Source organism: Neolamprologus brichardi, chromosome 9, assembly GCF_056152115.1.
Source record: "Neolamprologus brichardi isolate AB-2024 chromosome 9, ASM5615211v1, whole genome shotgun sequence".
In the NCBI taxonomy this organism is placed as follows: Eukaryota; Metazoa; Chordata; class Actinopteri; order Cichliformes; family Cichlidae; genus Neolamprologus; species Neolamprologus brichardi.
In genome coordinates this window covers 23,774,235-23,800,550 of record NC_142112.1, presented here as the reverse complement: position 1 = coordinate 23,800,550, position 26,316 = coordinate 23,774,235, and the positions used below count along the sequence as shown (strand labels likewise).

Sequence of the window (26,316 nt, the reverse complement as noted above, 5' to 3'; positions counted from 1 at the left end):
ACGTCCAGTGGTCCCTCATCAGCTTTGAGCACAAAAGGTCTGCACCATTTCCCAAAAAATATGCATATTTTATATTGATTACCTGTTGCCCATATTAGGAAATAAACATGTGTTTAGCTTCACTGATTATGCAATTGTCTGGCCTCTTTCAGTGTGACAAATGAAGAAATAGAGTCGGCTCCTGAAACTGCAGGTATTTCACAAATCAGAAACAATAACAGAAAAATAATCTGCTTCATTTATTTACCCACCTCGTATTTAACTGGTCCAATTTGCCTTCCATTACCTGCAGTGTGTTATTATATGTAAACAAGGAAAACTTTCCCCACATGAAGCAGCAGGTTATTAATGGATTACAATGAGAGTACAGGCTGTAGGCACTGATGTTTTGGCTGGTTCATTGTCCCATTAGAAGTACTCAATACTGTCATATTGAGTCTTGGGTGCTGCAGATGGGTCAGCTCGAGCATTCCTCCATCACACGGGAGTTTTTCATAAACACTGAGGTGAACATATTCTTCACCTCCAACATAGAGCTGCAAGGAAGTACAAGAAAAGTTAAAGGAGATCCTTGTGCACATGTACTGCTGATCATTTTAACACAGCTGTGGTAAGTCACACTAGCCAAACGACATGCTAACATGTAGAAAAGGAGAATCTACACCTTCAAATATATAGAGTGCACGTTGGATCACAAAGAGAACATTTGTTGAGTTCTGTTCATGGCTGAAACAGTATGAAGTTCACATGAATTTTTATTTTATTTTGCAGGTTTCTCTCAAATTTTGCAGTGATAAGTAACATTTCAGGCTAAAAAGTCTAAAAGTTTTGTATGAGCCTCTGCATAAATATAAAGCCACATAAGCGCAGCGTGTAGAAGCTTCAGTGTAGCTGAAAAAAAATCCAGTGATCATCGCTTTAGTTTCCCCTGAGAGATCAGATTATCTATCATCAATGCTCTTATTGATGATATGTTTTTATATTGAAGAGATTTGTAAAGTTGCCACTGTGCTCACTGCTTACATTACAAACATTACCTTAATGAAGTAGTTGGTCCCAGCTACGACCTGTGTTTTGTAGCTCTGTGCAATGAAAACCTTGAAGTTTCCCTCGGCTTTCTGCTCTGTGAGAGGTTTCATCTAAATAAAAAATGACAATAACATTAGCATCAATAGCATCAACATAAAGCACAGGCCCCGTGTGTGCATAAAGTTGTGAGTGTAAAATCTCTCTTTTCTACTCACTGCATCACAGATCTTCTGAACTTCTTCGTCAGCCTCCTTTTCCTCGGTCAGCCCTCCACACATCGGCATTTTGACAAATTTTTTTGGTGGTGACAAACGAGCAAATAGTGAATAAGCGCACGCAGAGCCTGTTTTTATGGGGCTTCAGTGAGTCAGCGAGTCATGGGGTGATTAGAGGGGTGGTATTTGTAAAAGGTCATGTAAAAAACACACACACACAGAAAGAGAGAGAGAGGGAGTCTGATTTTGTGTTTATAGGATACATCTCTTAAACGTCTCTTAAATACAAAAATTTTTAGACAATTCCCTTTTTCCTGCATTCTCTCGAGTCTGCCGGGAAGTGAAAATACAGGATGTGAGCTGTGATTGTAATGTTTGGAGAGGGTCACACATGAATCATGGCCTAAAAAACTGCTTTCAGCTCTTCCTTTCCGGTTATCCTACGTCTGACACCTGAACCTCAGCAAACCACAGTTCCCAGAAGTAAGAGTGGAGACTGCTCTCTGTGGTTCAGACATTATTTTATTTCTATTATTTGTTGTTTAAGGCTGTAGAATTAGATTTTACCCTGTTACCTAGGTTGTTTTGTTTGTTTTTTTAACCAGGGGGTCTCTTTACCTCACATACGTTCAAGAAAACACTTCTGGAGTCGTTACAGTACACTAGGACCAGTTAGGTTCAACTACTAGCGTAGTAATGAGTGTAGCTTGTAATAAAGACCCCAGACCAGAAAATAAGTTTAAATTGCTGTCTTATTCTTTTGTAAAAACAGAGAATAGACAGTTGACACACATTACATAAAACATTCCACACCACATTTAAGGAAAACAAGATATTTCCTTTCCCTTTTTAGTTCAGTAATTTCTGTTTATTTATCCTATTTATCTTAAAACCTTTTATTTGGCTTTAAAAGGATGTTATTTTCAACCTAGGTTATTGTTTTATTTCTTTTAAGGTCTAAGTTCGAGTTTATACTTTAATCTATTTGAATTAACACTGTGTTATTTTAAATCAAGTTTAGTTCTTTAGGCCCAAGATTTAATTTAATCTTGGTCTAGTTCACCCTTAGATTTCAACCATTTCTTATGTTGTTTTAACCCAACAAAATTATTTACATTTCTGTTAACACCATTACAGTGTTAAAATATAAGGTTGACTAAAGATAAATTACAAAGAACAAAAAAATGTAAAAAACTGAAAACAATTCAGCAAAAGGCTGAATAACCCCTTAAACAAACAAACAAACAAAAAGAAAAGTTGTCTCTGTGTCCTTTAACTATTAATCCCGGAATCACTCTGAATGGTTATCCAATGCTTTGAGAGTCCACTGTTCTTTTGCAGAGGTGTATGGATTATGGATTGTGTTGTAATTGCACATGATCTATGTTGTGTCCACTTGCTTGTGCTTCGACCAGCTAGGTCAGGTGTTGGGTTCGTTATTGAACAGGTACCACAATGGTTCTGGTGCGTACAGGAATCAGGGCAACTCTAACATTAAACCCCTTCTGCTGTTACTTTGAGTGTTATTGTTAAATCTCTGAGCTCTCTTGCTTTTATCACTCAAGAAATATTTCCAAGTCGCACTTTAGTGTGTCATGCTCAGAATTACTGTTATTCATGCCTTTATTTCATCATGTCTGAATTATTGTAATTCATTGTTCACTTGTCTTTAAAAAAAACAAAAACCTTGGGATGTCTGCAGGCTTCTGACTAAGTCTTTAAAGTGCTCACATCTCCCTGTTGCAAATTCAGTTCCTAATTCAACTGATTCAACTGAAAGTACAGTACTGTGCAAAAGTCTCAGACTGTCCTCATTTCTTTATATTTTGCTTCCAAGGAGCCAGACCTACTTCTAGGACTTCCTTCTTTCAAAATTTTCTTTGAACTCTGGCTGTTTTTCCACTTATTTTCAGACCAGTGCTTGTGCCTGAGCAGTTTCAGTGGAATGGTTTTATTTGTTAGGGCAGTTTACGCTGACATATTAATCATTCGAGCATTTAAAAAAAAAAACTAACTCAAGAGAGGAACCAGTTAACTTATCTTTAGGTACTTTGTTATTTGCAGCTTGTTCCAGAAATAAATAATTTGTTCCCATTTATTTTGTTAAATCTATGAAAAATGACAAAAAAGCACTGTTTGACATACATAAATCAATATTTTTGCACCAGAAGGTGATTTCCAGTGAGCTGTTAGCCAAAAAGCTGGTATAACTTAGTATAATCTACAGTTCTTAAAAAAATGAAGAAACTGAACAACAAGTGAGTGGCAGACCTAAAGAAAAAACAACAACAACAACAAAACAAAAAACAACCTACAACAGATTAACTGTATCTGAAAACATTGCCCTTCAGAAATGAGAAAAAATATCCAGAAAAAACCTTGACACAGTCGGTCCATCTACCGTTTACCATTTTCAAGGAAAGCTGAAATATGTAAAGTTACACAAGAACTGCACTGAATATCAGTGGCCACAGGTCTTATGGAGAGATGAATCCAAATTTGAAGTTTTTGGTTCAAACAATTCTCAACTTCTTACTGAACAATATTATAGTTATATTATAGACACAATGTGTAGACTCTCATCTTTCATTTGAGGGTATCCACATTCAAATTGGATGAAGGTTTTAGGAGTTTCAGCTACTTAACATATGCCACCCTCTTTTTAAAAGAACTACAAGTAATTGGACAATTGACTCAAACGCTATGTGCTATGCAGATGTGGGCAATTCCTTCATTATGTCATTATCAATCAACCAGATAAATTGCCTGGAGCTGATTTGAGGCGTGGTGCTTGCATTTGGAATATTTTGCTGTGAACAGTAGTGTTGTGCAGATCAATATTGAAGTTTTTGGTTCAAATATCGATTCCTCCAGTAACAGTTATTAATGTGCTAGAATCAATTCTCATATTAAAATATCATTTTTTTTAGTAATATGGAGTAAATTTGTAGTTTATCACTAACAGGAACATGGTGGAAAGAAACTATATCATTTGGATCATCTAACTTGGAAGATGATTATATGGAGGTATTCTAATAATTGTTTTCTTGTACTCACAATAGTCATATGCAAAATACGGCCGTATAAATGTGTCACAGCCCTTTGGCGTGCACACTCAACAATGGCCAAGCGTAAATGGAGTCATGTGTGGATGTATTTTACCTCCACAAACAGCCAAGACGTGGTTTGCGATACATGTGGCAAGACAGTGAGGTGTTGTGGCAACACCACTAACCTCATCAAACACCTCAGAGTAAATCATATCACAGACTATGACGAGCTTATGTTGAGGGGAACTGAAGATGAGGAGAGGACAGGGAAGGTGCAGCTAGGGTGAGACAGACATCTTGTAAGAGTCCTTTAGAGCTGCAGGAAGGCAAGTGTTCAAATAGCACACAACTTCAGGGTTGTTGTTTTTTTATTTCTATATAATTCTGCATTATTAAGCAATAAGAACAAGTAGTCTGATGTCCTGTAATCATTATGAAGCTATAATTTGAAATACAATAAAACATTACATTTTTGTACAAAGTATCGGATCAGTATTGTCGATGCCACCCTGAATTTTACTTAGTATTGGATCGGAAGGGAAATCAGTGGTATCGCACATCACTAGTGAATAGACAACATGCAGTCAAAGCAGCTCTCCGTGTAGGTGGAACAAGCCATCCTCAAGCTCTGAAAATGGGAAAATCCCATCCAAGAAATTGCTACAATGGCAAGTGGCAAAATTTACAGTTTGGTACATCCTGAGAAAGAAACAAAGGATTGGTGAACTCAGCAATGCAAAAAAGACCTGAATGTCAAAGAAAGACAACGGGGGTGGATGATCGCAGAATCATTTCCATGGTCATGAGAAAACCCCTTTACAACAACCAGATGGCTTTGTTTTTCAGTGAGACGATGATCCCAAACACACTGCCAGAGCGATGTCTCAATACTGCTGGGTTACAGCACAGACTATAGATGTCTCTGTCACGGCTAGACGGTCCTCACCGGTCGCCTTGCCAATTTTTGTTGTGTTTGTGTGTACTTTGTGGTGTTCTCCTCTCCATCCTGTGCGTGTGTGTTTGTATGCAGGAACATGTACTTCCGGAAGCCGTGGCACGGAACGGCAGCAACGGGCGCTGTGTCCCATTTCAGGGTCTGCACGCTTGAAGTACGCATTTTAAGTGCAGTTACGTCACCGCCACGCGACGACGGCTGTCCCAATTCGAAGTGTACTTGAAATGCATACTCCAAATGCGCCGTCAATTTCCCCAAATATCAAGCGTGGTCCGGTGCACGCTTCGTAGTCCCATATATCCCACAATTCATAGCGCGGCGGTGGGTGTGGATAATTTTGCCGCAAAATACGGCAGAAGGGAGCGGCCAAAAAGTGAACTGTCAAAAGTAAGTACTGAATATGACGTCACTTATTCATGTGCGAATGTTTAATAATGAAGAACATTAAAACATTGCTGTTGGCCACATGTCGGCAAAGTTATGTGACACTAGTGATGTTTGTACTTACAGCATTAACTTGGTTTTAAAGCCTCTACTTCTAAATATACATATAGTCGACCTTAATCTTACAGAGAATCTGATGATTTTATGGATAATTAAAGTCAGTCATATATCCACAAACACAACAAGCTGAAAGTCAGTGATATAGATTATATATAATATATATATATATATATATATATATATATATATATATATATATATATATATATATATATATATGTATATATCAATCATAATAATCTGACAATACTATAATATTGGCCATATTATATTTACATTACCATAGTGAGATGACTTTAGTCTCATGAACAACATTAACTAATTATTATTTACTAGCTAATCTTAAATGACTGTTCAGTACAGAAATGAAGCCCTTGAATCATGTTTTACGGTCCTGTGGTCTCAGCCTCAGATACTCAACTAATCAAAGTGATGTCATGAAAAAAATTAATGACCAACAAAACAATTTTCTCCTTCATTTCTGTCAAACAAAGCTGTATGTAACGTGTCTCGCGGTTAGTATCATGGTTGCTAGGCAACCTGAACAGCGCGACGAAGCATATACCGTCCCATTTCACAAGCCTCTCACTTCCGCACTTCTCGTACTTATAGTACGCACTGTACGTAGTACGCGTAGTGCGCGTACTTCAAGCGTGCAGACCCTGAAATGGGACACAGCCGGGGAGTATCCTGAGCTGGAATCGCCACACCTGTGCTTGATCACTTCACCGGCTGCTACTAATCCGAAGCAGACCTATTTAACGGCGCGGTCGGGTCACAACCAACGCTGGAACGTTGAGCTAAACCGGGTAGCGTAGTCGCGATTAGCGTACCTAGTTTGTGAAGGAGAGAGAACGTTTAAGTCACCGTGCGTGTGTTTTTCTCATCTGCCTCCAGGATCCAGGGATCGGAGGAGGAGCGGGCACAAGAAGAAGTAGTTTTGGATAATCACTGCACTGTCACCGCGGAGATAAGTCACCGTATCACTGCACTGCCCTTTTGGATTACAGACTTGAACTGTTGCCTTATTTTTTTTCACTGTGAATAAATTCACTGTCACTCTGCAAGAAGTCTCGCACCTGAGTCCTTTAACCCAATTCACCATGACAGTCTCACTATTTTACAGCTCCTTTTAAAGCATAATGATTATTTCAAACGTATTATCTGCTTCACTATGGACAAAAGTAGATGTTTTATTTGTTTCTTTAAAACTGCGCTGGTTATCCTTGCTATTCTGATGGCATCTCTGAAGTGAGTCACATAAGTGGTGAATTATGAGTCAGTTCAATTCCCCAACCAATCACATACTTTAAAAATAGCCCCTATGACCACAGAATGTATCTTACAATTACACACACACACACATACACTGTGAGGGGATTTCTTTAAATCACCCCGCAATTCTTCAGCTGAGACACTTGAGTTAGAAAACACAAACACTGCAGTTGTCTTTACTTGCGAGGACAAGTGACAGAGCGCTCGTACACGTAAGAGACACTCACGGACTTGTGGTCTGTCACCGTCCTGCTTTCTTTATTTATACAAGAGAAATGAAAACATTCGTTCAGTGACATAAGCATGTGCATATGTGATTGTGTGCGTGTGTGTGTGTGTAAGGTCAGAACTGCTTGTGCAACTTCTTACTATCGCTTGTGGGAAGATTCAGATACAAATATCAGAACACGTTTTCATAAAGAACAATCAGTTCTAAGCAAGGAAAAGATCATCATGCAGCATTCTATCACAAACAAACGTATATCATTAAAAGAGTCATTCCACGAGAATAGCTAAAATTGGACTTGGATATTTTCACATTTTTTACCAAAATGTATTATTTATATGTATATCCCACATCATTAAGGATATATTTAACTATCAGAAAAATGTATTTTCCCATCTCAGGCATTAGTTTTCTTTTATTATTGATCATATTTTTAAGATGTAGTGACTGTAATTCTTCAACCCTGTTATGGACATTTTGGAGGCTCTCTGAATATTATCATAAAATGTATTTCTAAAGAAATCAATATGTTTACATTAGTTAGATGTCCCCCATACTAATTCAATAATTTTACATAGAAAAATGACATAAAATCACACATTTTTACCCTTTTAAATCCTGAAATGTAACTAATGAGTGAAAGCAATCTTTTCATTTTTCATCAAAAATTTAGTTTAACTAAGAATTGTAATCTAAATCAATGATCAGATGATAGCGCTCAATATTTTAGACAGAAATCAGCAAACATTAAATTATTTTTTCAACATTTTAAGAAAATTATATATGAAAATGTAGGTGTGACGGGGTTGAGACTAGCATAACAGGGTTGAAGATGGTAACAGGGTTGAAGAGACAAATACAGCTTTACATATAAACAGTTGTTTACTCTTAAATTCAATGTACAGGGCTTTCCATTAGCATTATATCTCACTTTGTAACCATAGGAAGGACACCAGATACAAATTACCGTAGAATCAAGTTTTATTAATCTCAAGTAAAAACAACCACAACAGCACATTAACAACTAGCAAACATTGTGAAGTGAATTGCTCAAATGTAACATAATGCGTGTGTGTGTGTGTGTGTGTCTAGGCATAAGAGAGCCTCATGAGGTGTGCTAAAAGTCACCTCATCCTTGCTCCGATAACATACAATTAAACTTGATGAACTGGTTGAACTAATAACAATAATAATCAGTTAACGATTTCAATGTGTCTGTCTGTATCAGTGCCTGTGTCCATGTCAGAGTGTTTTTGCATGTGTGTGCCTGCATCAGTGTGTCTGTATATAATCATGAATGTGACGGTTGTTTTATGAATTCATCTTGTGAGTCGGTTCCACACCTCTTTCAAGACTTCCACATGGCGCTTTGTCACAGCCCGTGGGGGTGGAATGAGTTCAAGGACATCATCAAACAGGTACCAGAGGATATCATCCTTATGCGGCCAGAAGAATCGGTTTAACCCAACACGATGCATGCATTTGACCTGGACTTGTGTTGTTTGTATGTTTAGAATGATGCCTGGATATAAATCATCATCATATCTGAGAATACACCATTTACCAATCAGCTCTGGACTTTCCCACTGGATTTCTTTTTCTGGATTCCCCCCACTGCCTGTCTGTGATACAGCCGTTTCTATCTTCTGGCCAAAAGTGAAACACTTGGTGTTGAAGCACTTGCAGTTAAACTGCTTCCGTGTTGTGCACATGCAGCTTACATCACGAGCCATCAGTTCTCCTGGAGCTACAGTAACGACCTGGTGAATTCTCATGGTTCCAGGAACAGCTGGTATCTGCTTCGGCATTTTCTCCATAGCTTCCTCAACATCTTCACTTTTCACAAAGAACAGTTTCACACTTGTGTTTGTTTCAGACAAGGCCCTGAATAACTCTTCTGCATCTGGGATGTCATGCCCCTTTGCTACCATCATGTCAGCTGCTCTTTTTAAGGCTCCCCCGACACCATCTGGTGCTCCTTTTCCATGACTAGCCTCAAAAAAATTCCAAGAACCAGCCTTGAATCCTCTTCTGTCCAGTTCTGTAGTGAAAAGGTAGAAGTTTCCTCGTTGTTTGTATTGCATACAGGGTCCGTCGCTTAAAAAGTGCAGCACAGACACTTGTGGATGTTGGCCTTGAAGGTAATCTAGCACAGGATTTAGGTGCTGCCATATTGCTGGAGGGCCTTTATGTCTACTGGGAGAGATGGTGCTAAAGCTCACAGGCTCTGAGAGTCCACCAACATACAACACACCAGTATGAAGGGTGGCCTGCTGATGTGAAGCCCCAAAGTGGACCGCCTGAACTTGAGAACTGTATTTACAGCTGTAGTTTTCTGAGAAGTCAACATGTATCAAAGCCTCGTCCCCTGACATGTTGTTCTTCAGCTCACGGCAGAAGGCATACTGCTGCTTGATATTAAAGTGATGCATTTTAAATTTCTTTACAAAGCTCTGGAAGAGCTCCATGAGGTCCTCTTGTGTGCCCTCCACAGATTTCTTGACTGTCACCTTGACAGTTGCCTTTTCTCCCTTTTTGTCTATCTCCTTTTCCTCTATCACCCACTGGGTAAATGATGTGGTTGCGGTGCTGTTGTATGCACTTGTGATGTGGACAGTTTTGTCCTTGCAATGGGCACACTCTCCATACATACAACTCTTGCTGGATGAGTTGCAGCAAACCTTCTCTATCAACTCTTCAATGTTGGCAGTCTCAATGAGTTTCAACTGACGGAGCTTCACTGCCAGAAAGCTGAGATTTTCATGCAACTTACACATGCATGTGTCACGTTCAGAGAGTGTTGGATTCACAACCCAAAAGGGGCGAAGATGACAGAAAAGGGAATAGGATATCATCTGGTCTGGGTTTTCTGCCAAAAACCTTCTGTGGATATTTTCTATCGTGTCCATCAGGAACCTCTTCTGCATTTTTAATTTGTCCTTTGTGAGTGTTTGTTTGGTTCCTGTGGTCATTCTACTCACGTCATCCCTGAGATAGAACGCCTTGATTCTTTTTTTGAAGTCTTCAGTGAACCTGCTGGTCATCTTTCTTTCAAAATTAAGACTGTCATGATGTCTAAAATTCTTGTTTGAAAATCCAAGGGAGTCACTTGCAAACTTTTGCAACCTGTATTTTTTTATAATTCTCCCTGTCGCAACTTTGGCAATCAGTTGCCTTTCTCTGTCCTTGGTGGCTTTTTTGTATTTATTCCTAATATCTTCAATGAGTGATTCATGGAAAAGTAAGGTTTTTTTTATTTGGGGGTTAACGAAGCAATTTGAAGTGAGTCGTGTTATTTTCGACTGTGGGGAATCCGAAAATTTCTTTGAACGTTGGCACCTTTTTTTGTATTTTTCTTTGCTTTTTCTTTCTTTTTCAAGTTTTTCCTGGAGTTCCGCTATTTGCCTCTTAAGTTTATTTTTTTCTGTTCTGTACTTTTTCCGAGCCACCAGACGTTGCCTATAAAATAAAGCAATAAAAGTTGATTTGGGTGTGGAAAATTATGCCGTTTCCTCCTGCCCTCCCTGTTTTCAAAATGACATTGTGAAAGTGACATAAAATGACATTTTCACTATAACACTGTTAACTACCCATTGCCCTAACCTTGAAGATCTTGGCTGTGAAGGCTGCTCTGGGTGATCTCCCTGATCAGGACTCTGTGGAGGAGTGCTAATGTTCTTGAGCACTTCTTTCCTCTCCTTGCTCCTATGGTAAGCTGCTCTCCACATTTTTCTTTTCTTATGCTGTTCTCTTTTACTCAGTTCATTAATTGCTTTCTTCTTCCCTGCCTCTACATTCTTTCTCCATCTCTCACGCTCACTCTGCAGGTATCTCTCCCTTCTTTCAGGATCAGCTTTAAGGCGTTCCCGATACTTCCTTTGCCTTTCTGCTGCTGTTGTTGGTGCCATCTTACTTGCATCCTTAACATGTAACATAAATCACATTCAGCATGCATGCAGTATAAAAATGGTGATTGAATATAATAATAATTAATTTAAATAATTGGATAACTTAACAACCAAAGTATTAAAATCTCAACCCCATCACAATCTCACAACCCCGTTACAATCAAAAACATAACAGGGTTGAGTGTGACGGGGTTGAGATTTTTGCACAAACTGGCCGCTGCTCAATATAGTGAATACCAGACAGAGAGCACATGGCATGCATGAAATTCAAAATCACCATATATTCATGAACTAACAAAAAACGTTTTCATAAGTAATAGTTTTCTATCTTTCTTTCATGTTACGGTGTTGAGTCGTTGAGGTTGACGACCACAATATCACAAGATAAATGACTAAAATAAAGGAAAAGATGGGAGCAACTTGCCTGTCTCTGTGGTCCTGTTGTCCAAAAGACTTCAGTGATGTCACTTCCTGATGTATATGGAATTCTGGATCACACCATTGTATTTATGGGGGTGGGATCATTTGTGTAACGGGGTTGAGGGGTTACTCAGGTACAGAAATAATTGTGATTTTAATGAATAATTAACAATTAAATTTGAAAAAAACAAATAGTAACAACAAAAGAGCACAAATAGATGTTTAGGTTGATATCAAAATTTATTGACTTTTTAAAAAGTTTTATTTGGTATTTTCAAAGTAAACTTTCATCAAGGCCATGAGGGACATGACAAAATAGCTGGTGTCAAATGAAAAAACTGTATTATTTCCCATAAAAAGATAAAAAATTAGTTCATTTTTTTACACTGTATTAAAGGGTACATTTTAATATATATGTAAAGCTGTTTAAATTGAAAGTTTGGCGACCAAATAGATGAAATACGCCATAAGAGGTGAGAGGGACTCAAATTGTGCCATTTTCATGGAATGACTCAAAAGCTTATGCTGACTAAACAAATACAATTTTCTACTGACACACACAAAAAAAAATTCTGCTTTATTTATTTACCCACCTCGTATTTAACTGATCTAGTTTGTCTTATTTCCATTATCTACAGTATGTTATTATATGGAAACAAGGAAAGCTTTCCCCTCATGAAGAGGCAGGTTATTAACCCTTTAAAACCTACCATAGAACCAAGTCCGCCAGAGCTTATATTATATTTTTACATGCTGTAGTGCCATTTTTGGGAGCATTTCAAGTTGATATACATCAATACAACCATTATAGCCCAAATTTTAATAATATGTCTGCATTAAGTGCATAGTAATTACATAAATTGCAAAAAAGTGCAATAAACTACAAAAAATTTAAAATCGTTTTTGTTTTTTTAACATATATTTCTAGTTAGAGAAATTTAAGAGGCTTATCCCTCAAAACTGTAAATACAAAAAAGTTGCACAAAATAGTTTCCCACCACAGGAATTTTATTTTGAGTGTCTTCATAGTTTTATTTTTGAAATGCACCAATTTTATACACTGCAGGAAAAACGAAAATAAATATTCTAATGCAAATTTGCAAAAAAGCAGCATATGCATCAAAATAAACTATTTCCAGCAGTGCAATATGAGTCCTAAGCATCCCAGAAACGACACAGAAAGTCATAAAGTCAAACATAACTTTTAAAAACACCAGTATAGGCTCATAAGGCCCTGATAGTAAAAAACTACATTTCCGCGAAAATGACGTCACTTCCGGTTTCAGGCAGGACATGGCGGACATGCGATAGTTCATGCTGATGGACGTAGGAAGTGTTACAAACAGCTGATCAGATCGGCAAAGTGTGTTTCTGGAATATTATGTTTTTGTTGCTGCAAGTGTTTTTTTATGCAGTTTTTGCAAAGCTATATGTGGAAGGAAACTGTGACCTAGGACAAGCTAGTGGCATAAGATGTAAGTACAACTCCTCCGGTTTCATATGCAAAAAAATTATTGTGCTAGCTCACGTGGTTGCAGTGCTACCGGGATTTAAAAATAGTTAGCAAAACAGAGCGTGCCCGCTCTGACCGGCTTTAAAGGGTTAATGAATTACAATGAGACTACTGTGGGCACTGATGCTTTGGCTGGTTCGTTCTCCCATTAGAAGTACTCAATAGTGTCATGTTGACTCTTGGGGTGCTGCAGTCTGGTCAGCTGGAGCGTTCCTCCATAAGCCGGGAGTTTCTTGTAAACACGAAGGTGAACATATTCGCCTCCTCCCACATGGACCTGCAAGGAAATACAAGGAAACTTAAAGGAGATGCTTAATGTGCACATAGAAGTAATCCTGATCATTTTATCACAGCTGTGGTAAAGTAAGCCACAGCTGCGGGCCAAACAACATGCTAAGATGTGAAAAGGAGAATCCACGTCTTCATCTATATAGAGTGCACGATGTTTCTAGTGTTCACAAACTAAGATGACAGAGGGCATTACACAGCAGTAGTTTTGTTTGCTATCAATTTTGACAGCCCTATTAAAGATTAATATCAGTTTGTACACGCTCCAGATAGCTTTTCTTCAAATTCTTTCATTCTCACTCACTTTTGCAACTTTGTACTTTTGTGTTACTTGCAGCAATAACTCCCCCTCATTGTTAGTCCATTTAAAAAACTCGGTGCTTTTTCTCAACATTTTGCTGTGAAGTTTTAAAGAGCTGGAAAGTAAATAAACTATCTTACAATGTGGAAAAGGGGCATCCACTTCTTTGGCTACATAGTGCATGATGGCTAGTGTTCACAAACAGAACATTTTTTGAGCTCTGTTATGGCTGTGACAGTTTTAACCATAACAGTTTAAGTTTTGTATGAACCTCCATATAAATTACCACATAAACGCTTGAATTACAAACATTACCTTAATGAAGTAGTTGGTCCCAGCTACGAGCTGCGTTTTGTAGCTCTGTGCAGTGAAAACCTCGAAGTTTCTCCCGGTTTTCTGCTCTGCGAGAGGCTTCATCTGAAGAACAATAACAGCAACACCAACATGAAGCACAGGCCCCGTGTGTGCGAGTGTCAAATTTCACTTTTCTACTCACTGCATCACAGATCTTCTGAACTGCTTTATCAGCCTGCTTCTCCTCGGTCAACCCTCCGATCATTTTTACTCCGACAACATTTTGTTGGTAAAAAATGACCAGAAAGGTTATGAACACACGCCAATTCACAAGACTCCGCATTTTGGACCAGCGCACGGAAAGAGATGCGTTTGTTTGTAGGTTACAAAAAACCCCACATAAACACATTTTGGACAGTACCATCATCTTAGGGAGAAGGGGGTTGTGGGCGGTGCGGTATTTGCCAACATTATAAAAAAAAAGAGAAGCACACTTACATACGGAAATAATTACTTTTGTCCATTTTTTGTCTGTTTTTTACTGCATGTGTGGGTTAGTCTGAGCTGACGCTCGAGTCTGCCGGTGTTGTACCAAAGAATGATCGTCTGCCAAAAAGTGATTTCCTGTATTTACTAGAAACTGATTACTGTACTGCTATAAATTGTTGCTCTATGCAAAACATATGTCAAATGTATCCCTCACGCATCAGTGTAACTTTGTGCTGAACATTGCCCTCACGAATAATATGAAGTCATCTTGAGCCACAAACAACATTTCTGTAACAAGGTAGAATCCGCAATCAGTTTTTGGCACTGACTTATATATATCCTTTATTTATCCAGTTAAAAATAATCTTGCGTTGACATTAAAATTGTCTTTTTTAAGAGTAATCTGGCCAAGAGGACAGCAGAAACTGCAACAAATATAACAATAGTTCTGTAAACATAGTTTAAGTGGACACATACGGACCGGATTGGTTACCATGTAAATACAATAACACAGAGTTATACAGATACCTGAAAAACAGGCCATTTTTACATTTTATATATAACCCCTATGTAAACCAGCGCTGTGTCCCATTTCAGGGTCTGCACGCTTGAAGTACGCATTTTAAGTGCGGTTACGTCACCGACACGCGAGGACGGCTGTCCCAATTCGAAGTGTACTTGAAATGCATACTCCAAATGCGCCGTCGATTTTCCCAAATATCAAGCGTGGTCCGGTGCACGCTTCGTAGTCCCATATATCCCACAATTCATAGCGCGGCGGTGGGTGTGGATAATTTTGCCGCAAAATGCGGCAGAAGGGAGCGGCCGAAAAGTGAACTGTCAAAAGTAAGTACTGAATATGACGTCACTTATTCATGTGCGAATGTTTAATAATGAAGAACATTAAAACATTGCTGTTGGCCACATGTCGGCAAAGTTATGTGACACTAGTGATGTTTGTACTTTCAGCGTTAACTTGGTTTTAAAGCCTCTACTTCTAAATATACATATAGTCGACCTTAATCTTACAGAGAATCTGATGATTTTATGGATAATTAAAGTCAGTCATATATCCACAAACACAACAAGCTGAAAGTCAGTGATATAGATTATATATAAAATATATATATATATATATGTATATATCAATCATAATAATCTGACAATACTATAATATTGGCCATATTATATTTACATTACCATAGTGAGATGACTTTAGTCTCATGAACAACATTAACTAATTATTATTTACTAGCTAATCTTAAATGACTGTTCAGTACAGAAATGAAACCCAACATTCATATTTTACAGTCCTGTGGTCTCAGCCTCAGATACTCAACTAATCAAAGTGATGTCATGAAAAAAATTAATGACCAACAAAACAATTTTCTCCTTCATTTCTGTCACACAAAGCTGTATGTAACGTGTCTCGCGGTTAGTATCATGGTTGCTAGGCAACCTGAACAGCGCGACGAAGCATATACCGTCCCATTTCACAAGCCTCTCACTTCCGCACTTCTCGTACTTATAGTACGCACCGTACGTAGTACGCGTAGTGCGCGTACTTCAAGCGTGCAGACCCTGAAATGGGACACAGCCCAGGTCTCTCTTGAAAATGAGATTTTTAATCTCAATGTACGGTGGCCCTGAGAGGCCAAACGGACTGCAACTTCAGAAAACACTTGCAAAAAGAAAAATGCTGCAAAAAGAAAAACTCTTGCAAAAAGAAAAACGCTGCAAAAAGAAAAATGCTGCAAAAGCACACACAACACAACGGAAATAGGAAAAAAGACAACGGAAATGTTTCTGGGGAGACAATAACCGGACGGACCAGTTGCACGAACCAAAACATGTATGTATGGCTGTATCCCAATTCAGGGACTGTTTCCCAATTCAGTGTCTGCAGCCTTAAAGTACGCAGCCTTAACGGTCCTTAAGGGCCGCGTACTCAAAGATCGCTGCGGCCGGAAGTGCGGGCTTGTAGGCTTGTGAGATGGGACGGTCTAGCCTCCGTCGCGCTGCCCAGGTTGCCTAGCAACCACGATACTAACAGCTGGAAACGTTTCATACAGCTTTGTTTGACAGAAATGAAGGAGAACATATTTTGTACATTTGTTTCTACATGAGCTTTGTGTGATTTGATAAGTATCTGAGGCTGAGACCACAGGACTGTAAAACATGATTGTTGGGCTTCATTTCTGTACTGAACAGTCATTTAAGATTAGCTAGTAAATAACAATTAGCTAATGTTGTTCATGAGACTAAAGTCATCTCACTTTGGTAATGTAAATATAATATGGCCAATATTATATTAATCATTATTAGTTATTACAGCAGTGAACATGAATTCTGTCCCAAACACTGAGCTTCAGTAAAGATTCAAGTTGCATTTATTTATATTTCCTATCACCTTAAATCTTCACTTAAAGACACGTATCTGTGACAGTGTATATATAGATGTATTATATATAAGAGACAAATATTGTTCTTTTAATATGTTGGCATTACTAAATTTGGCTCAATGCTTATATATGTGCGGAAGAAGCAAATGTACGAGCTGTGATAACCGTTTCTGATAGAATGAAGAGTAGACTGATATATTAAATATTCCTTTATTGGGTGAGAAAATCAGACCATGTCATAACTGCTTTAAGTCATACAGAATAGATATCAGAGCCTTAAACAGGCTGACTTCTGCTAAATGGGTTAAACTGGGCACAAAGTCTACAAACACATAACATCATTATAGAATATGATGTAACACTATAGATCAACTTACCTCAGAATATATAAAGCATATAAACAATTACAGCAATATGATGCAACAAACACAGCAGTGCTACTAATCCAAAATACTCAAAGCTTCATAGAACTGAAACAAACATTTATTTTTAGCTCCATTCTGCTGCTGATACATACTTTAGGTTTCTGAACATTAAACTTTTTCCTGCCTTTCATGGTGTGTAACTTGAAGGCCCTGAGTACTTTCTCCCACACTGAAAACACTGGAATGATCAAATTATTTGAACATGGTGGATCATCAGGGGTGCAAAGCCTCACAGATGATGTGCAGCAGTGGGTCCCTCAGTCTGTCCTCACTCTGGACACTTGCAGTTGTCACACATGGAAATCAAATGTGTGATAAGCTGCAGGATTCAAACACAAGTGTAACTTATAAATACATGTTCATACTTTTATTACACAATCAGAGAGAAAGAAAAAGAGAGAGTGCAGGACAGACAGACAGGTGACAGTCTCAGGTGTATACACTGCTACAAAACAGCACAAGAGGAGGAGGATTTTGTTTGTGTTATTACGAGTGCTAAACAAGAAGAGTTCCCAGATGGTAAAGTGGACACATGTGTGACTGCTGTGATTAAAGCATCTTTCTTTCAGCTTAAGGAGTGAACCGTCAGCTCGTTCAAACACACGTTAAAGTCCGTTTGGCTCCACACCACCGAACAGAGGCAGCAATATAACATAGCTAACATTAACAGTGCAGTGAATCCTGCTTGTGCCGTGATATTCAGGACTGCAAACCAAGCAGCATCACTGACTTTCAGCTTGTTGTGTTTGTGGATATATGACTGGCTTTAATTATCCACAAAATCATCACATTCTCTGTAAGATTAAGGTCGACTATCGAACGGTGTATATTTTAAAGTAAAGGCTTTAACCCTTTAAGACCTACCATAGAACCAAGTCCGCCAGAGCTTATATTATATTTGTACATGCTGTAGAGCCATTTTTGGGAGCATTTCAAGTTGCTATACATCAATACAACCATTAGAGCCTTGATTTTAATAATATGTAGGAATTAAGTGCATAGTGATTACATAAATTGCAAAAAAGTGCAATAAACTACAAAAAAATTGAAAATCGTTTTTGTTTTTTTAACATATATTTCTAGTTAGAGAAATTTAAGAGGCTTATCCCTCAAAACTGTAAATACAAAATAGTTGCACAAAATAGTTTCCCACCACAGGAAATTTATTTTGAGTGCCTTCATAGTTTTATTTTTGAAATACACCAATTTTTATACACTGCAGGAAAAACGAAAATAAATATTATAGTGCAAATTTGCAAAAAAGCAGCATATGCATCAAAATAAACTATTTCCAGCAGTGCAATATGAGTCGTAAGCATCCCAGAAATGATACAGAAAGTCATAAAGTCAAACATAACTTTTAAAAACACCAGTATAGGCTCATTGAGGCCCGGACCGTAAAAAACTACATTTCCGCGAAATGACGTCACTTCCGGTGTCGGGCAGGTCATGGCGGACATGCGATAGTTCGCGCTGCCATCTAATCCAATGTAGGAAGTGTTACAAACAGCTGATCGGATCGGCAAAGCCTGTTTCTGGAATATTATGTTTTTGTTGCTGCAAGCGCTTTTTATGCAGTTTTTGCAAAGCTATATGTGGAAGGAAACTGTGACTTAGGACAAGCTGATGGCATAAGATGTAAGTACAACTCCTCAGGTTTCATATGCAAAAAAAATTATTGCGCTAGCTCACGTGGTTGCAGAGCTACCGGGATTTAAAAATAGTTACGCAAAACAGAGCGTGCCCGCTCCTACCGGTTTTAAAGGGTTAAAACAAAGTAAACGCTGAAAGTACAAACATCGCTAATGTCACATAACTTTGGCCAACAGTAATGTTTTAATGTTCTTCATTATTAAACATTTGCACATAAATAAGTGACATAATATTCAGAACTTGCTTTTGAAAGTTTACTCTTTGGCCGCTTCCACTTCTTTGAAGTGTCACCCAGTCCAAGTACACTTGTTAGCATGTTTTGGTTCGTGTAACTGGTCCGTCTGGTTATTGTCTCCCCAGAAACATTTCCGTTGTCTTTTTTCCTATTTCCGTTGTGTTGTGTGTGCTTTTGCAGCATTTTTCTTTTTGCAGCGTTTTTCTTTTTGCAGCATTTTTCTTTTTGCAGCATTTTCCTTTTTGCAAGTGTTTTTCTTTTTGCAGCATTTTTCTTTTTGCAGCATTTTTCTTTTTGCAAGTGTTTTTCTTTTTGCAGCATTTTTCTTTTTGCAAGTGTTTTTCTTTTTGCAGCATTTTTCTTTTTGCAAGTGTTTTTCTTTTTGCAGCATTTTTCTTTTTGCAGCATTTTTCTTTTTGCAAGTGTTTTCTGAAGTTGCAGTCCGTTTGGCCTCTCAGTGCCACCGTAAATTGTCCTTATTATTCCTTTTAAAATGTTCAATGTACAACATGTTTCAGTTTTTACATTTAAAAATGATTCACTGCTTATAACACAAAAAAATTATTATTTTATTATTATTTATCATTTTGCTATAGCAACAGTAGTTTGGGGGCAATTATCAGCTGAAACAGGCCATGAGATCAAATTAGAAAGGTTTGATGGCCTCATCGCTGCTGTGGTTTTCATTTACGTCAGTTAGCTTGATCACTCCCACATCAGGTGGAACATTTTGACTGACATCCATCACAATGCACTTGGATCCTCCCACATCAACCTGCACGCAAAAGAGACAAAAAACATGTTGTATGTTTGACACTAAATATCTTCATTAACACTTTTAATAGCAAATCTGAAGTGTTTTTTCTTGTCTTCCGATTCCAGTGAATTTTTTATAATGAATATGACAGAAGTACTTACCTCGATTCGATAGGATTCCGTTCCATTCTCATGCCCAACAAAGTAATTAAGAGCAAGGAATTCACTGAATATCTTCATGGTCTTTGCCTCCACTAAGAACTTAATCTGTGTTTGAACAAATTAGAATATGATGTAAATCCAGAGTGACGTACAAATCAGAGCTTTTGGTTGTGAAGATTATGAAGAATGAAGATAGAATAAAGCTCACCTGATCACAGATCCTCTAAATTCTTGGAGTAGCAGGAATTGCAGCCATTCTGAAAGAAATGGAGACATAAGATATCTGCGTTTATGAATCCAGTTGGTTATCACACATATTTATACCGAAATTTAGCAGGTGTCTCCCATACATAAAGGGTGGAGCTATGAATCCAAGCACTGCCCTCACATTATTATGTTACTAATAGTTGGTGACTTACTCCCCAGCTCCAGCTTACACTTTTGCATGTCACCTAAATTATAATTGTGAAATACAAATAATGGCAGGCAAAAAAATTCAAATTCACAGACAGAGCAAGATTTACTAAGCTCGGTAAATTAGTCGTGATAACAAGAATGTGCCACTGAGAGTGGAAAAATTCTTTGTGATCTACTAGCAATGCAAAGATGCAGCCAGTTCATTTGAATAATTAGCAACATAAACCAAGAGCAGGCAGACAAACTTGTCGAAAACAAGAATCCAGGAAAGTGACTTCTTCAGACTTCAGACTGAAGAAGTCACTTGGATGAGTGACGAAACGTTTCTCCCACAAAACGCTACGTCCACATGAACAGATTCAACTTTTGCAGACTCTTCCTGCATGGGTTGATTACCAAATAATTTTATGTGAAGGTTGTTCATACCATCTAGATATTGTAATAATCAAAGTTGTGATATGTCAGAGAACTTAAAAGAAGACACATTCACAAAAGGTAAAATCAGAAACTTTATTTCACGACCAAGATGGAAACGTCAAACAAAAATAAGAGGGGAAGATTTATAATTCCTGGAAGACAACAAACACCATACTGGTTATATAATGTAAAATACACATGACACCTTCCATTTGCAGTGCATAGAGCAAAGAGATCCATCCACTGCAGATCAAACACATTCAAACTAATGACACTGCACACAATGGAAACCCATCGATCGAATTGCCGTTTAATGCTGTTTGTCACCTTCATGCTAAATTTCTGATTGCGAGAGACTGAATAATAGCAGTGACACAAGTCAGCACCGCCCTCCATCCTTTTTTCTCAGCCTGCAGAAGTGCCTTCTGTTGATTGTCATTTGTTTCACCTTTTTTAATCCTCACTACCAGTTCTTTCCATGCTCTCATGGAGTTATGGTGTTCAGGACTATTGTCATGTGAGGTGAGAAGAGAACTGGCATGCTTCCAGTCTGTCAGTCTGTTAAATTAATGTTAACTTAAAATATTTCTTAAAATACCAGTGGCTGCAACTTCTTTGACATTTCTATGAGCATACATTTGCATTAGTGTACACAAGTTATTTGGAATACACAGGATTCATAGTGGCAGCAAAGCATTTGCAAAATAATATGCAACACACACTGAAATGGCTGCTATTGGATCTTCATCCTCAGGATCAGACATTTGTAGAAACACATATGTGGCTGAGGAGGTGGACGGCTCCTAATCTTGGGCAGTGCCAGTGGTAGAGGCTGCTCCAAAATATTTTGTGCCCCTGAATAGAAACCCAATATAAAACTCAGAAACATGCATGCATCATTTTCATAATTAAAACAAAGATATAATTTTGCCCAATTTATCAAATATTCAGAATTATATGTATAACAAGCATTTTATTGACTATGCTATCACAGCATCAGTGTTTGGACGTAATGCATTACTCTGTAATTACAGTAAGATAACTTTCCTAAATAATGTAGCCTAATAGTCTAAGGGATTTTATTTTTTGCTCAGTCAGCTAGATTTGCCATACATTGAGAATGGGAGTCAAATCAACAATACACTTTCTCCAATTAATGGCCAATTAATATTAGAATAGAATAGAATAATCCTTTATTTGTCCCACAAGGGGAAATTTGGTTTATTATATTATGCTGAAGATTAAAAATATCAGTGACTACTGTTTTCCATATCACAACTAATGAATGTTATCTTGTTTGAGGATACATATCATGCACAATACCTGCCATTATTCAATGACACATCTGATTACCTTTATCTTTTGCTCGTTTCTCCTCCTATTCTTTTCTCTTTTTTCTAAATTGAGCACCTGATGACTTGGATCTTTTCTTGTCCATTTTCCATCTGTGTTAATTTTACACTCCAGTATCAACACCCAGTAAACTTAAAAATACAGAGCAAATCTGCTGTAACTGACTGAACCTACAGGGCTAAACGCATCAAGTAACCACTAAGGAAATGTAATCACTCTTTTTATTCTTTTTTTAAAAATTGGACAAACAGATCCTGTTAAGAAGGGACAGGCTTTAAATATGTGACAGAACTGAGTCTGCTGTCTTATTAGAGCAAATATAATAATAAAAGAACTTTTTTTCTGTCCCCAGTTAAAGTTGATGCAGTCAGAGCTTAACGTTGAAGAAGTTGTAAATGACAGAAGTCTGAAGGTACAGTTTGCTCGCTGTTCTCATCACTGACTCGTTCTACAGTCACACATAATGAGCCTGTCACGCTGGACGGAGGCCAGCAACTTGAACAGAACCCAAGCGCAGACACACAGCGGAGGCAAGAGGGCGTTTGAACACAATTTATTGGTGAATATATAATATGGTTGAAAACACAATAACGTGGCAAACTGCGGTGTGGAAACGTAGCCGTGGAACTATTAGCGTGGCATGAACGTGAGGACAACTGGATATAGACAGGTAAGTATTGGTCACACTGGGGAGAGAGGAGAGCGGCGTTAGAGCTGGGTTGAAGTGGATTAACAGAGAGGGTAAGTATGAGAGTCTTTTCAGCTTACTTGCAGGCTGACCTGGGGTTCGGTGGATCCAAAGTGGTGAGTGAGCAGGAGGGCAGGCAGGTGAGGTATGGAGATATTTCTTAGTGAGGTGGAAAGGAGCTGAGATCCAAGTGGTGAGCAGCAGTCGACACTGGAGAATAGGTCCTGAAGCACAAGAAACAGCTTGAGTCAAACAACTTGAGATTAGCAGCATGAACGTGGGAGCCGGTTACCAACATCAGGTAGTTGACGAACTGGCAGGGAGGAGATGACAGCGCAGAGCTTAAATCCTTCTTTGGTCTGATTGCCCCAATTAGCTCCAGATGCGTGAAGCTGAGGAAGTCCTGCCCACGTGCGGAGCCAAGGGTGCTCTGGCACTGATGGAAAATCCCAGCTGCTCACCCAGACCATGACAGAGCCGTCGTTATCATGTGTTACTTACTGACGTTTCCTCGGTTCAGGTTTTCAACGAAAGGTGCAGAATCCACTACACGCCTCCGAAGGTGAAATGAAGTCCTGCTTCATGAAAGGAGCTCTTTCACTCGAGGTTTAAATCCAGGCTGGAGCTGAAACTGTGAACTGCTGCTGAGTCCTCGCTGCAGGCTGTTCACCACCCAGACATCTCTGACCTCTTCCCCGACACACAAATATATTCCAGTGTCATTACTGTATTAATTTACCATCATTGTAAAACAGTCGCCCGTGTGCTTCTTCCAAGACAAAATTATTGTACAAAAAGAGTTTTTTAAAAATGGAGTCAAATGGTTGTCTGAGTTTGAAATCATTTGTTGACCTTAGACGTCCTTTTTACATGTATTGAATTCAAATGTTTACTATGCACTGTCTTCATCAGGAATCGGTTCAACAACTGCTGGGTTGATGGATTACTGTGACATTTTGGACGAGTCTTCATCAGTCCATCCCTCAGGATGAGATCTACAAGCTTTGATCATTCTTTAACTTTTCATACAGTGTCAAAAATCTGTCTGTCCAAAAATTTGATTTGGTACCAAATCACCAGCAAAGAGAACGACACTTCCATCAGCCTCAAGTGTACCTTATAAGAAATCGCCAATCCTCCAAACTAAGTCGTCGTTGTTAAACGTGATCTGTTGTACTTGCTTAACAACAGGAGCTGTATTCACTACGTACGTTGGTATTTTACTTTTGAGTGCTTCTGCCTTGATCTGATAATTTTCTCTGATTATCAGAGATGTAAAGATCTCTCAACAAGAAAAGGACTAAAACTTCTATTTCACGGAGGACGTGTGACTGATCCTGGTGTCATGGATGACACGTTCTATCACTGTTTCCCGACTGAATAAACAGAAGCACTGCAGTGGTCTGTCGCAGCCTCCTGTCAGCAGAGTGATCACGCAAGCTCCAGCAGTCCAGTACTTGCAGTTTGTTTCATTTCCACTGGAGGGCCCCACCTGATCACAAACGGGTATTAATGGTATTAATTGTTGTTGGTTTAATAAAAGCTGAGTCTTCCTCCTCTTAAAACACTTGAGTAGATTTTCTTTCTAAAATTTCCACCATTAGAAATAAAGCAAGCAAATATATTTACTCCTGTGAGCTGTGTTTTCAAACATTTTTAGGCTGATGCAGATATTTCTTGAAACCCTTCTTACTTTTATGAACATAAATTCTCAACTTTTTTTGACCAAACCACACAGATGATGAACACAGCCAGTTAAAAATAAAAACATTGTGCTGTATCTTAAAAGACTTGCAGAGAAGTCATGAACATTTACTGAAGGTACTGGGATTGTCATTCCACGAACAAGAATAACAGAATATGTGCAAAACAGTACAGATGACAGCAGACTTCAGGAGGAGCCCATCTCCATTATCCCTGCTCACCTTACTCAGCAGCCTCCAATCATCCAATATAGACACTAACATCAAAGCAGTCCAACAGAGCGCTACAGGGCACTGTAATCCTCATGTATATACTCTCTATATAGTAACTACTTATTTTTTGCATACTTTTTTTCAACATCTTTGCACTCTGCAACATTGCACCATAAATAAAAATATGCTACATGTACTCTTTTTGTCTGTGTCATGTTGCTACTGTCAGTATTGTCTACATACATCTCTACATACAGTTCGATTTGTCGGTTCAGCTTTTTTCAGTGAGATCCAGCACAGTCACCTGCTGCTGTGATTATTTTGTCTCATTATAATTTTTCTCCGTGTCATGTTTATGCTTCTGTAATGAGAGGCATGGGTGTCTTCTCTTTTTCAGATTATTCATGACCTAATATGAAAATATAAACTTTGAAGAATCAATGTTTTTGATGTAAAATCCACCAAGAGTTTTTCTGCACTTTTAAGGTTTAATTAAATATCAACTTTTTTTTCCACCAATGACATTTACTTCATGTCAATAAAACAATGAATTCACATTGTCTATGAGAAATACGACTTCATGACTCAAGGAATCAACAACTGAATGAGGTCCAGATGAAGGTAACTGGGTCCACCAACATGAACCTGGAGTCAAGAGAGATGAAATGCTTGTAGTGTGTTGAAGACTGAGGATGTTCAGGAGTTTGAAGAGCTGCCTACACCAATGAGTAGACTTCCCAGAATGGAAACAGCACTCTTTGTGCGGTTTGAGAAAACAGTCAAGTTGTTAAGAACTATGACTGAGAAGAATCCGCCTGTGTACAGCAGCAGGCTGCCTTCCTAGAATTTGGATATCCCCCGTGCGCTCGTCTCTGCATTATGTGCAGCTCTCTTGGAAAATTAAAACCACAGCAGCTTTTTATAGTATTTTTCATTCACTATCAGCTTAAGATTATTCAAATCATGCAACACAGTCACCAATCCCAGCAAATTCACCCCTAAGTCAGATTGTACAATACAGAAAACAAAAGAGCTACATCTCAGACTCTACAGGCTTCAGTTAGCATGTTAAATGTGAAAGTTCAGTTAGAAAAAGACCGAACAAAAACGGCCTGAGTTGAGCAATTAACCAATGTGACAAACATTGCTCTAAATAATACTCCCCTAATCCAAGTACTCACCCAAACCTGGACGTGGATTTAGAGGCCCGGGGGCCATCTCACACATTTATTCAGAATAAAACAAGTTTAAATTAAAATTAAACAAATCAAAATCTTGAGGACGTATGTATTTTACGTGTTGGTGCAATGTTTAGGATGAGCTGGAGATATAACACTCATGCACCCTGAAAATTATGAAGGTCTAAATATGTGTCAAAGGGACTCACTGAACATCAGTGGATTTCTATGGGGCAAACATGCTTAA

The 26,316-nt window shown here is 38.3% G+C and overlaps 2 protein-coding genes, 1 long non-coding RNA gene and 1 pseudogene across 4 annotated transcripts; 1 reads left to right on the top strand and 3 right to left on the bottom strand.

Annotated features, from left to right (window-relative positions):
* Positions 1–408: 408 nt before the first annotated feature.
* On the bottom strand, positions 409–1,313 carry LOC148101457 (cystatin-B-like; annotated as a pseudogene).
* Positions 1,314–8,573: 7,260 nt separating this feature from the next.
* On the bottom strand, positions 8,574–11,253 carry LOC148101456 (uncharacterized). Of its 2 annotated transcripts, XM_087845631.1 has the most exons (2): positions 10,858–11,253; positions 8,574–10,713 (listed from the first exon to the last, which is right to left on the bottom strand). In XM_087845631.1, the coding sequence occupies exons 1-2, from the start codon at positions 11,187–11,189 to the stop codon at positions 8,574–8,576; spliced, it is 2,472 nt and encodes an 823-aa protein (XP_087701757.1). In that variant the 5' UTR covers positions 11,190–11,253. The 2 variants fall into 2 exon arrangements, with proteins under 2 accessions (XP_087701757.1, XP_087701756.1); XM_087845630.1 differs by lacking the exon at positions 10,858–11,253 and having other exon boundaries at positions 8,574–10,646.
* Positions 11,254–13,077: 1,824 nt separating this feature from the next.
* LOC148101455 (cystatin-B-like) lies at positions 13,078–14,362 on the bottom strand. Its single transcript, XM_087845633.1, has 3 exons — positions 14,181–14,362; positions 14,000–14,101; positions 13,078–13,372 (listed from the first exon to the last, which is right to left on the bottom strand). The coding sequence occupies exons 1-3, from the start codon at positions 14,319–14,321 to the stop codon at positions 13,244–13,246; spliced, it is 372 nt and encodes a 123-aa protein (XP_087701759.1). The 5' UTR covers positions 14,322–14,362; the 3' UTR covers positions 13,078–13,243.
* An 8,272-nt stretch (positions 14,363–22,634) lies between these two features.
* On the top strand, positions 22,635–24,540 carry LOC148101454 (uncharacterized). Its single transcript, XR_015719571.1, has 2 exons — positions 22,635–22,699; positions 23,496–24,540. It is a non-coding gene; the product is annotated as an uncharacterized LOC148101454 (long non-coding RNA).
* The last annotated feature ends 1,776 nt before the right edge of the window (positions 24,541–26,316 follow it).

What these genes read in the sequence shown, in the direction of transcription:
- LOC148101456 (XM_087845631.1), bottom strand. Translation starts at nt 11,189, where the DNA reads ATGTTACATGTTAAGGATGCAAGTAAGATGGCACCAACAACAGCAGCA. An exon ending in TCACAGCCAAGATCTTCAAG is followed by an intron (nt 10,714 to 10,857) that starts GTTAGGGCAATG and finishes TTTATTTTATAG; the next exon opens with GCAACGTCTGGTGGCTCGGA.
- LOC148101455 (XM_087845633.1), bottom strand. Translation starts at nt 14,321, where the DNA reads ATGCGGAGTCTTGTGAATTGGCGTGTGTTCATAACCTTTCTGGTCATT. An exon ending in TTCAGAAGATCTGTGATGCA is followed by an intron (nt 14,102 to 14,180) that starts GTGAGTAGAAAA and finishes ATTGTTCTTCAG; the next exon opens with ATGAAGCCTCTCGCAGAGCA. An exon ending in GGACCAACTACTTCATTAAG is followed by an intron (nt 13,373 to 13,999) that starts GTAATGTTTGTA and finishes ATTTCCTTGCAG; the next exon opens with GTCCATGTGGGAGGAGGCGA.